General features: G+C 31.5%; 1 protein-coding gene across 2 annotated transcripts in view; it reads right to left on the reverse strand.

Moving 5' to 3' along the window:
• Positions 1-13,389, reverse strand: part of LOC136984436 (probable RNA-binding protein 19) — a 57,341-nt gene that overhangs the window by 13,172 nt on the left and 30,780 nt on the right. For both annotated transcript variants that reach the window (XM_067281413.1, XM_067281411.1), the window contains 7 exons: positions 11,940-11,981; positions 8,250-8,325; positions 8,047-8,177; positions 7,911-7,971; positions 7,784-7,829; positions 3,408-3,504; positions 2,967-3,278 (listed from right to left, as the gene is read on the reverse strand). In XM_067281413.1, the coding sequence (XP_067137514.1) occupies positions 2,967-3,278; positions 3,408-3,504; positions 7,784-7,829; positions 7,911-7,971; positions 8,047-8,177; positions 8,250-8,325; positions 11,940-11,981 (765 nt within the window). The remainder of the gene's footprint in view (positions 1-2,966; positions 3,279-3,407; positions 3,505-7,783; positions 7,830-7,910; positions 7,972-8,046; positions 8,178-8,249; positions 8,326-11,939; positions 11,982-13,389) is intronic.

The raw sequence follows: 13,389 nt of genomic DNA on the forward strand, positions 1-13,389 counted from the left end.
TTATTTTTTATCTTCTTTATTAAGAAGTTGGATGAACAAAGTTTAGAAAGTTGATGCTGAAGTGTTTGAAGAATTATATCATTACTGATTGTGTCCAAATAATAAAAATTTAAAAAAAAAAAAACAATTTTTTAAAAAGTTTTTTATTATTTTCATGGAAAAATCTACGGCCTGAGATTGTTAATGATTCCACTGGAAATGTGAATCTATTAGTTTTGAAGAAATATGTGATTATAGATATATCAGCTGCTAGCATTTGTAGTAAAGAGAACTACTCTGATCTTGAAGAACTGGAGAAACTTAGTGATAAGCATCAACAAAAATTTATGGATGAGTTTACTTTACGAATTAGTGGATTAGTAAAAGTATGAAGAAAAAGAGGACAATCCAGAAGAAAAACATAGGAACCACAGAGAATAATAGTATGAAAATTTTTATGGATATTTTCCTTAAAGACATTCTAGGAAAAATTCCTCCTTGTTGAAGAGGAACATAAAGATTTGTAGGAATTAGAAAATGTTTTGATCTCTCTATTGACAAATTTTTAAGCCATAAAAGAATAAGTTATTTATAATAATATTATTAAAAAAGAGTTTAAAAAAGTTGCTAATTAACTTCAACCATAACGGTTCTACCTTCTTGCAATGAAAAGTGATTCCTATCATCTTCCTAAATTTTGCTCTGCTATCTTTTTCAAAAACTTTGGACATACTTTTGGGCATTCCCCAAATGTTATTCTTTGTCTCTTCTGACTTACTTTGAAAGATTCTCCAAAATTTTGATAGAGGATAATATGTTTGGTCATCCCTGTAAGATGTTTTGTGAGATTCTTTGAGAATTTCAAAAGTCATCTACCCAGAAAGTAAAATGAAAATGAAAATGAAAAGAAATTTCAAGATGCCAATTAATGCCGTAATTTTGAAAAAATCTAATATCAAAAATAAACTTTTCATTAAAACATCAAACTTAAACTAAAAAAATAACATTTGAAAAACAAATTAAACATAATAGAAATAATTTTGGAGTATCTTTCAAAGTAAGTCAGAGAAGACAAAAATAATTTTGCAACTATACCAAAATCTTATGTCTATATTTTGAACAAAGATAAGCCCCATGGATTTTATTTTTATTTCATCATATCTTACATTTAATTCCTTGTTTTCTTCTAGATTAAATTGTAAATAAATGTAGAAATTAGATAAAGATTTCTTTTATTTATTATTGCTAATTTTTTTAAAGACTACTAGTTCTGTGGAATAAATACAAGCTATTTGTGAAATTTCATTTCATACCAATGTATGAATAGATATGATACAAATAAAAAGAATAGACTACACATATCATGATGTAAAGGTAAAATATAGACATTTCAATTTTTTCTAGAAACAACTGAGGGGAAAAAGTTCTAAAACATTTGTTGTGGATATGTTGGTAGAGTAACCAAATGAAACATGTCATTTCATTGCATATTTCATTGGAAATAGATGTATCAGCAATGTCTGACAATATGAAACTTTCGAAAGAAGACATTTGCATGTTGTTGTTCTTCCACTTCAAAGGTGGCCACAACACAACAATGGCTCACAATCATACCTGCAAAGCATTTATTAAAGCATTCTTGAGTGAACAAAGATCAACTAGCTGTTGCAAATGTCAAAGGGCTAATAGTGCAAAAGAAAGCAATGATTTGCATTTGTTTTGCATCATCATGACAGAGCTGCTTCCAACCATCATTTGAACATCAAGAACAATGTTAATTTTTGGATGAAATTTTAAGTTCAATACTACCATGACAATGTGCCAGCACAGAGCTAAGATAACCTTAGAGAAGCTGGCCAGTCTGGGCTGGGAGGTTCTGTCTCATCCACTTTAAAACCTACACAAACTGAATATCATCTATTTCACACCCTGCAGAATAATATTGCCAATATACCTCAATTATAATACCTCAAGCTCAAGGCATTTTTCAAAGAAAAACTCCAATCATTCTATGCTCACCGGATTGAAAATTTGCAGCAAAGGTGGCAAGATGTGATTAATATTGATGGTGATTACCTATAAGACTGGACTGTAATCATTATTTAGTTAATTGTCAATAAACGTTTTTTCAAAATATCTAAATTTCACCTTTACAATCTGATATAATATAATGTGACAATATGTGTATCAACATAACAGATATAATTATTTAGAAATATAAAAAAAACCACAAAAAAGATTATTATTATGTTGGGTTAAGTGAGATATACTCGGTTAACACCGGTGGCTATGTACTATGCCGAACCAAAGTCAAGGCATAGTAACCAAAACAGAAATTAAAGAAGTGTATCAGTGTGTGTGTCTGTATTCAGGAATTTTCTCACAATATGACATGTATTCAATATAGTGGCCTTCTGTAGTATGATGTATGTGTTTCTATTCAATTGTAACGTGCCCAGGCTTTTGTGTAGTGTGTGTGGTATGACACCTGTAGAGGAGAGAACAACAGGTACAATAAGCACCCTATCCATCCTCCACAGATGCCTTATTTCCTGGGCGAGTTCTGTGTACTTGCTAATTTTTTCAGTGCATGCGTTTTGTATATTGTGAGTGTTTGGAATGGATATGTCTATAATGTATGTGATTTTATTGTGTTTGTCAATGAGTGTGATGTCTGGTCTGTTGTGGTAAATTGTTTTATCTGTGATTATGGCTCTGTCGTAGTACATTTTGTGCGTGTTGTTTTCCAATACTGTCTGTGGAATGTATTTGTAGTATGGTTCATGGATGTCTACTAATTTGTGTTTCTTTGCAAGCTCTTGGTGTATTATATTTGCTACTTGATTATGTCTGTGTAAATAATCTGTCTGTGCCAAGAGCTTGCAACCAGAGGTGATGTGTTGTACAGTTTCTGGCATGATGTGACATTTTCTGCATGTGTCATTTGTGAGTGTTGCATCTTTGAGTATTATTATTATTATTATTACCTTACTATATGCCAATGCTTTAAAAGCAGCTCTTGCTTCTGCAGGTACTTCAAATTCCACTATAGCTGTTATTCCAAAAGGTGGCAAAATAACTCTTGTAACTACACCAAATTTAGAAAATAATTCATTTATGACATCTGGTTTAGTATTTGCTGGTAAATTTTTTATTAGAATAACAGTTTTGCTGCGTTCAGCAGTTGGCTGGCCAAAAGAATCTAATTGGATTCCGTGATCAAGAAGAAATTGTTTTGTTTCTGTTACTAATTCTGTCTCTCCTAAAGCCATACGTACAGCAACACTGTCTTTCGTTTCCTATTTAAAAAGTTATTTCAAATTACTAATATTTAGTACAATTGTTGCAAAGATATTAAAATTTTTTAAAATTATCATCAGTAAAATATTTCTTGAAGTATAATTATAAATACTTCATCTAAAACTTACTGCATCTAATATTTCAGCCTTTGTTTTGTTATATTTTTCAGCCAGAACTTCAGCAACAGCATCAGCTCCAAGAAAAAGTGAATTCCAGTTGTGAGAACTATTTCAAAAAATATTAGTTTCAGAAAATTCTAATAAGAGAACAATATTTATATTCTTATTAACATTGTACAGAAATTAAAATAGTTTTTCAACTGATCAAAAAGGAATTGATCATTTTGTAAATAAAGTTTCCTTGCAAATTTGTAAATTTGATAAACAGAAAACACGGTAAACATTTGGTAAACATACACAGGTGTGTATATCTTTCATTTTAAAATTATAGTTTTATTCATTTTTAAGTATCTAATAGAGAGATGTATCTTACATTCAGTCCTAAAAAACAATCAGCAGTCATTGCAACTAGATGACATAGTGCATTATACACTAATAATAAACATTTTGGCTATGCTGCTCAAGAGCCACATTAGTACAAATGACCTTTGCTGATAAGGAATGTTTAATATAAATTCCTTTTTAATGTTTAAATGATCACATTTCAAGAAGATATTATGATGCACCATTACAAGAGAAATTATTTATATGCAAAATAATGTAGAAATAGTGTGCCAAACATTACATATTTTATGGTATTTGTAATGTTTTTCTAAGTTGTTATTATTCAACAAAACGTAATAAAATTGATTACTTTAGTTTATCTATCCATTTATTTGAGTATCATGTGAGAATGGCAAGGCTGTAAGTGAAAAATGAGATTGAAAATAGTTAAAAAGAGTTCTTTAGTTAAATAGTTAAAAAGAGTTAACTAGAGTTCTTTAAAAATTATGTGTAAAATATAACAATATGGTAAATCATGGATGGCAACCTTTTTCTATGTAACGGCAACATTTAATACTTTTGAACAGATGCAGCCATCTGATTTCTTGTTTCATTTTTTTACTAAATTCATTGTGGAAGAAACTGTTCATATACATAAGTTGTAGAAAATAATGATAGAATTGTTACTGCATACTTCCTTAAGTTGAAAAATTGATATGTTTATTAATATTTTGTGTAGCCTGCATCACACAAAATATTAATGCAGGTTGTATGAGGCCCAGGACACGGGTTGCCAACTCGTAGTAAATGATGGATGCATCCAGCACATTCAACAGCTATATAACAGCTGACTATTATAATCTAGGGTGCGTTCTTTAATAGCGGTTGTTCTGCGTCGCCGCTACTACAGGAGTGCGCTGCCGTTTGTAGGCATTTAGGAACGACGGTGAAAGAAAGAAAGATGGCGGCACCCGCACTATCAATAGTATGGTGATGGAGGAATATATAATTCTAAAATATGAGCTTTTAAAGGCAAAAGAGGGGTCCCAATTGTAAAATTTAACCATAAAATGGATTATTTGTTGAAAGAGCATTCAACATAACCATGAAAATTAGAATGCCAGCTACCATTCGAAAAAAATTCGAAAAGACACATCACGGCGTTCACTCTTGATAGCACAATATGCGGTCTACAATATCTATAATATCTACATTGTTGTAACAACTAACTTGCGCTTTCACAACTTCTAAATTTTCATTCATAAAACCACATAATGGACCCCGAAATGAAACTATCTGAGCCATGGAAGACGCCATTTTGCTTTCCACCGTAAACTACTGCTACAAATGGCCGTTTTTGCCGTTTGACAGTGCGCACTCCCACCGGAATTTAGGAACGCGTTCCGCAGGAATTTTTAAACGGATGCCGCTCGCGCGGAGTTACGTGGAGGAATAAAAGAATGCACCCCTAGATTATCATATCTATAACTAAAGCCTGTTTGACTTTGAGATAAATATCACTCTGTAATCACAGTTTTCTGAAAACTGCACTTGTCATAAACCACAGTACTACTGTTCAAACCTCGAGTGTGGCCTTGAACAAACCTATTCAAGACCACACCCGAGTATACTTGAAGTTAGCCTAGTGGCATCATTTGGTCAAACCTGAGTATACTCGTTTACAATGTAACACATTTTTTAACAATAGACTGTGTTAATTTTGCTAAAATTTTAAAAAAATCCAATGATGTCATTTGATTGACCACTTCTAGCCACTAAAACCATCTTCAAATTTTTCTTTTGCACATTGGCATAAACCGCTTTAAATTGGAGCTTGCAGCAAGAGTTTATTAAAAAATGGCAATTCACAAGCCAACAATGTTAACCAGTGATGAAAAATCAAAATTTTTATATTTATACAGATAAGATAGTAATCACATTAGTAATTTTTTAATTTAGTGAACTAATTAATGAAAATTATCACATGACAGGCAACATCACACTGCCTTTATTTAGTGAAGGAATCATACATTGTTGTCATGTGGCAATGTAAAATAAAAGTTTTATAAAATGATACACACAAAAAAATGTATTATTATTTGTAAATAAATCAAAAGAAATAATTTTTGTAAATGACAGCTTAATGTTAGGCTTAACTCAGACAAAAACTGGCCTATGGCTGCAGGCAGCTGTCATAATACTTGGCTGTGAAGAGATTAAGAATACAGTAAAATTTTAATTTTCAAATGTTTTCAGGCACCTTAAACAACCAAAAATGTTTGAGAATTAAAATTATACTGCATTTTTAAAGGTTTGAGTAGTAGTACTGTGGTTCACTCTGTAATCATCTTAGTAGTAGTATGTTTAAGTGGCCGGATGGCCGAGGGGTCAAGGTGGCAGCCTACCGCTCTGGGAGACCCAGGTTCAAAAAATCCCCAGGAATTTTTCAGGGGGGTGGTCTGTCCAGATATGTTGGGACCCGTCCCTCACCACCTGGCTGCTCCATTGTGGGCCTGGTCAAAGCCATAATGGGCTTGCTTAAAGAGGCCATCTTAGTGCCCACAGGGCAGAAAGAGTTAAAAGTAGTAGTATGTTGGTTCACTCTGTAATCATCTTAGATACATTGATCCATGTACAGATCCCTTGAAGCCAGAATACGCGACCACAAATATGATGTGGCCAAGGGGAATTAATACAGCACTTGCCCGGTATGCTACCAAACCCAGGATTTCTTTCTGTTGGAATGAAGCTACTCTTATACATAAGGTTTTTGACTAACATGACTGTTTGTTGGAGGCTCTAGAAATTTATATAGCGGGCATGAAGGGAGATTGCATTAACTCTGACTATATTACAGTACTGCAACCACGCAAGTACTATTTAGATCGCCACAGAGTATAATAATAATTTTATTTGTAATTATTTATTTAATTTATGTGATGTAAAGGAAACAATTTCCCTATCAAACATCGATTAAATGTTAAAAACATCGGACTAACTTTTAGACTGCCATAGAACATAATTTTATTTATAGCTTTATTTAAAAAGATAATTGTTTAATTTATGTGATGTAAACATAACAATTTCTGTATCAAACATTGTTTAAATGTTTAAAAATTGGAATGCAGCGAAGTTTGAAAGTTGGAAATTTTCAAAGGATAGAACTGTTTTTGTGTTTTTTGTGCATTTATGTTCTTTTATCCTAACTTCCATTGACCCCCCCCTTATCAAGGACAACAGGTTCAATAGGGATATGGTGTATATATAGGATCAACCAAACGGTCGATGGTAGTCAGGATAAAAGAACATAAATTGGATATACAACACAACAGGTGTACCACTTTGCTTTCCACGTATGCCACGGATCCTGACATTGTAGCAGATTTCTCAGGAGCAAAATTAATACTCACCACCTCACAACCTGACCACCTCAAATGGTTGGAAGCAGTGGAGATTTTTAAAGCATACATGACATCCACTTGCATTAATTCAAGAGACGAAATATGTCTTTCAATGGCCTAGTAGTCTATACTACACAATGATAATTAAATTTACAGAATTACAGATGCTACGGGAACACATGGACATATCTTCAATTATACGATCTGAAACATTGTGCATTTTATTTACAAACTCTGAATTTGTGTGTAAGATCCATTTTTTGGCGAATGCATTGGTAATGTATAACACTGCACGTCGATCGTTATTTTTAGAACATTGTTTTACAATGCACGTGGAACGTTAGTTTAGAACATTTTTAAACACTCCACATGAACGGATACGTTAAAAATTCCGGTCATTCGAATTTTACATCGTTCAAGCAACTTCAAAGTTTTTATGTTCAAACTTGTTTAGAAGATCCAGCTCATTTTTTCCTGAGGAAGAACCCGGAAGGGGTTAAGAAAACATTTGATTTCTAAGTGAAAATTCGTATTATGCAGCAGTTAAAGGTTCATGTAAGTCAATATTTTGGTTATACACCCTGCTGTGCGGATTGACTTTAGATAATTCTAAAAAAAATTTATCATTTTAATTAACAAAATATAAAAATTAATTATTACCTGCCCGAGAGTTCTTTTAATTCAGACAGTTTTTTCTGCTTATAACCTTTAAATTTGAAATAATAATTAGAAATACAACATGACAAATTAAAATATTTAAGATATATCTAAATTATTTTGATCAGACCTGTTATCGTTTTTTCTTCCACCTTTTTCTGTTTAGCTGGCAATAGATGTAAATTGCGACCCTTTTGTAAAATATTTCATCTAAATTAATAAAATTTAAAAAAATAAATATTATTTAAACGAAATAAATAACTTACTTGAAAACATGAACCATCAAGCTCTGAAAAAGCTTTTGCTGCATGTTCAGGAAACATGAAAGTTACAAATGCAAAACCTTTTATTTTTCTTGTGTATCCATCTACAGGTAGATGAACTTCAGTTAAAGGACCTAAAAATTTTAAAATAATTAAAAATATAATTACAAAACAAGTTAATTATAATCAAAATTAAGTCAACCAACCAAATTTTTTAAATAATTCTTCTAATTCTTCCTCTGTAACTGTGTAAGATAAATTTCGAACAAAAATTCTACCAGACTAGAGGGAAAAAAAAACATTATTACAGTAATATTGCCAAGAAGATATGACATACAAGGGTTGTTTCTTTTTCAACCTCTGATTGTCCATAAAACAGAGACAAATGTAAATAACAAAATGAATTTATTACCAAAAGTTAGGTACAAACATGGTTACTTTGAGGTAATCATTGTGAAGATTGAGGCATTTGTCTATCTGTGGATGAGCTTTGAAATTCCCTCTTCATAGAATGTTGCAGCCAATGACTTGAGATGGGCCCTAACTTTGTTTAGAAGATCGTCATTAGTCTCAAACCAAATGAACTCAAACCTCCTAGCCACATTTTCAGTTCAGGAAAGAGGTGGAAATCACTCAGTGCTTAATTGGGGCTATTCGCTGGGTGTTTAAAGGTGGTGAAGACTTCCAGCCAGCTTGGAACTTTTTAATGTTCGAAGACTTCCACCTCTTTCCTGAACTGAAAACGTGGCTAGGAGGGCAGAGGTTTGAGACTAATGATGATCTTCAAAACATCATTAAGGCCATCTCAATTCATTGGTGGCAACATTCTATGAAGAGGGATGGAAAAGCTCGTCCACAGATATGACAAATGCCTCAATCTTCACAGTGATTATGTCTAAAAGTAACCATGTTTGTACCTAACTTTTGGTAATAAACTTATTTTGTTATTTACATTTGTCTTCATTTTATGGACCATCAGAGGTTGAAAAAGAAACAGCCTTCGTACATTTAATAATATATGAAATGAACAATTATTTATTGTGACATCGTCACAATGCCAGGCTGCAATGTTTTGCCACAATGCACTTGTTTAATAGTGTTTTGCTCTGTACATCACACTTTTCCTGTTAACAATAAAGTCATGCCAGTCATGTATCTAACTCTGTTCAGGAGAAAATTTTTGAATTAAAATAATGTGACTTTAGGCCCAAATCAGAAGTTCATATATAGTTAATTGGGGTCTCCTGCCCTAAGCTTTCCATATCTGGTCTTGATTTTCATCTATCTAACACTGTTGTCAAGATTAATGAAGGACAGATGGACAACAGTGGGATTTTATAGGTCTACAATTTTTTCAAATTTCAGCTTTTTATTAAGCTGAATAATCTTAAGAAATATTATTGTTATAAATTAAGTAATAATATAAAACTTAATAAAAAATATTAAGAACCAAATATATTATCCAGATATATATAAAATATTATCATAATTATAGATATTTTATTGATCACACAAAATTTAATACATCAAAATAATAATAATTAAAAGAGCTAGAAATAAGATAAGTCATCATTTATTGACAACTTTAAAAATTAAAAATTGAATTAAATACAAAAGAAGTTCCATATTTTAGGAATTATATTTCTCACATTACTGAAGATACAAATATGGAAACTGAATACAGAAGGTAGAAATACTATACTTTAAAAAATAGTTAGATGATTGAAAGTATATAATCAAAAAAATAACAACATATTTTCATTTATTTTATTTTAAAGTAAAAGTTAAAAATAATTATTATAGCTTGCATGTATTTATTTACTCTTAATTTTTTTTTTTATCATCTGTTTTGTCTTTCTTTGGAAATCGTATAAGGGTGGATCAAATGAAAACACAACAGTAGCCATTATTTATTTTCAAATGTAATTATCAAAATTACACAAGCACTTGTCCCACTGTTGCACCAAGCGGTGAATACCTTGTTTGTAGAAAGAGTTTGGCTGAGATTGAAACCAGTTTCGAACAGTGTCCATGACTTTGCTGTCCGATTGAAAACATCAACCCCGCAATGCTTTTTTTTATCAGACCAAAGATGTGAAAGTCACATGGTAAAAGGTCGGGGCTGTATGGTGGGTGTTCCAACACACTCCACCAAAACTTCAAAAATGTATGCTCAGTGTGCGAGTGGCCGTATGTGGCCGTGCATTCTCGTGGAGCAAAAGCACGCCAGAGGATAACGTTCCTGGATGCTTGGCTTTGATTCCTGCACGCAAACGTTCCAGAGTACCACGTTGCTCTTCTTTAGTCGCAAACATGATGCAGACTGATTGCCTGCCGGACGACACTCCTGGCTGACCACCAGCTCATACCATGTGGTTGCACATGCTTACCAAGGATGAGTCCATTCCTCAATAGGGTTTCTCCTCTTTCACCTCCCGCTCTACATCTACACACAGTTTTGTTACACTCACATACACATACACTGAATTATGACCACTGTTCTGTTTTCATTTGATCCACCCACATACATAGTTCCTGATATCTTTAATTCTTCTCTTAAATTTTAGACTTGCCAATAATCTACAGTGAATAAAGTATTTCTTTCCATAAGTTTTCAAAACTATCCTTCATAGCTTATCTAGACCAGAATAATGCTAGTTTCAGAAAAACTATGTGAGACTACCAGTCAATTTTCATAGTTATCCAATACAGAAAGCCAATGTTGTAACTTCACTCACTATCTATCATCAAAATAGTTGCCATTTGGTGGTTTTTGAATGAAGTTCATTTTGGATAATAAATCCTAAATGCAATGGAATGTGAATACTATTGCATAAATCCTTATTATGTTTCACACAGGTGCAATTATGAGCCATTTTCCATACAAATTATACAATAAATAATTTTTATGTAAGCCATAAAAAATGCTTTCTGAGAATCTCTGATCTAGATTAGTACTTTAACTAAAATGATCAAACAAATGCTTTGTTTCTTCATAGATAACAGACATACTCAGAACATTCTTCTATGACTAAAAAAATGAAAAACACTTAAAATGTTTTTCATTTTTTTGATGGTTGGATTTTTGATCATCTTTGCAATTTTTGCTTCATGACTGGAAGATATTATCACATTTCTAATTTCTGTTTTTTATAATAAACATGGTTTGTTCATTTATGAGAGAAGAGCAAACAATTTATAATTACTAATTCTCTCTGCAAACAATTTAGCACTTTAAATTTTATCTTGGAAGGGCATTAGTTTCTTTATTCTTTTTATTATTTTGCCATTGAACCTTTTATTTAAATAATTGTTGATTTTTAAGGATAAAAGTAAAACAAATAACATCTTCTAAAACACAATGTTCACCAATATAAAGCATAACATTTATTATTTGTGTAAGTTTACATACTAAAATAATGTGAGAAACTATGAAATAATGTATGAGATGCTACCCAACAGTGCATGATGTATGTTTGTAAAAACACAGTTACTCATTGTACACACTATTGTCCCTATCACCTTCAAAGTAGTCTCCATAGAAAAGTAGATACCTATCCCAATATACTTTCCACAAATAGAATGCCTTGAGAAAGTCATCATTTGTAATTACTTTCTCAAAGCATTCTACACTACTTGCAATTACTCCTGGATTTCTTTTACTGTCACAAATCTTCTCCCAAATTGGAAACAGTGTGTAAGGTGAATGAGGGACAAACACTATGTTGTTGGATGTCAAGAAATGTTGCATGGTCAAGGATGTATGGGCTAGCACATTGATGTTTTTTCAATAGTTTATTAAAAAAAAAAAAAAAAAATTAATAGAAAGCATGAATGTCATTATAGCAAAATTATCAAATTCAAGCTAATTAAGAATTTACATATAAAACACTTACTTCACCTACATCTTCCTCTGCTTGAACATAATGTCTTTCTTCCTAAAACAAATTCATTAATTAATATGTTATTTAACTCAAATTTATTTTAAGTAAAGATTTCCATAAAGAAATAAAAAGTAAAATATTTTTTTTTTATTATTGTTATAAACTATAAATTATTATTATTATTTGGTGTTGGTAGAATATTCGTATATAGTATATATACTAGTGCCTAGTAGCAGACCAAATTCAAAGCACAATTACAGTAAAAAAAAAAAAAAAAAAGCATTTTGTACATGCTGTTCATGTTTGTATTTTTTGTTTAAGAATTTCTTGACTACATGACATGTGTTTAGTATGGCCACCTTCTGGAGAGTGATGTATATGGTGTTGTGAAGTCCTTATGTTTCAAGACTTTTGTGTAGTGTATGTGGTATGATGTCTGTGGCAAGAAAATCAAATTCACTAACATTTTTACAAGATTTTAAAGTTGTAGAAAATTAAGGCTAGATCCAAACAAAATGTCAAATTATATTGTGCTAGATATGGCTAAATACTAAATAAATTATGCAACCAATTTGGCACTAGAGGGAGGTATTAGGTGCCATCTCTTATTAACTTTAATAATTAATTTAAATAATTTAGAATTATTGGAAGAAAAAATCAGTCCGGAGCGGGACTCGAGCCCACAACTGCTTACCGTGCAGATGCATTGCCAGTTATGCTATCCAGACCTCCAGTCTGATCTACTCTTCCAGCATATATATATAAGCTTACGTTATAACCATCGACGGTTATTATAATGGTAAGCTGGAGTTGTGGGTTCGAGTCCCTCTTTGGGCCAATTTTTTCTTCCAGTACTTCTAAATTATTTAAATTAATTATTAAAATTATATGATATAATTATTAAAGTTAATAAGAGATGGCACTTAATGCCTCCCTCTAGTGCCAAATTGGTTGCATAATTTATTTAATATTTAGCCATATCTATCCCGATAGAATTCGGCATTTGGTTGGAGTCTAGCTTTATAGTATATCAGGTCTAGTGATGTTATTTATGTAGAAAATTAATGAATTTGATTTTCATAATTTTGAACCATACATTACTAGAAGAATTAAGTAGGATTCTAATGCAAAAACTGCTTGGTTCTATCTGTTTCAGTTTTTGAGAATTTTTGAAAAAGGATTTTCCCATAGAAAAAGCATTAAATTTTTAATGCCTTCTGCTGGAGATCATGTGCATAACTGAAGAGGTTACAATCAGCTTTAAATGGTAAATATTGTCATAAGCAAAATCACTAAAAAAAAAAAAAAAAACAGAAGAAATTAAATATTTAAAAATATTTCATTATTGTATTTGAAAGCTTTAAGAATATCTAATCTTTACAATTTTAAAATTTCTTATGCAATTAAACAAACAAATTTTTTAAGACTAAAAAATAATTTAAGTAAATTTTTGTTAATTCAG

The sequence above is a fragment of the Centruroides vittatus genome, unplaced genomic scaffold (genome assembly GCF_030686945.1).
Source record: "Centruroides vittatus isolate TY-2023 unplaced genomic scaffold, ASM3068694v2 contig_918, whole genome shotgun sequence".
Classification (NCBI taxonomy): Eukaryota; Metazoa; Arthropoda; class Arachnida; order Scorpiones; family Buthidae; genus Centruroides; species Centruroides vittatus.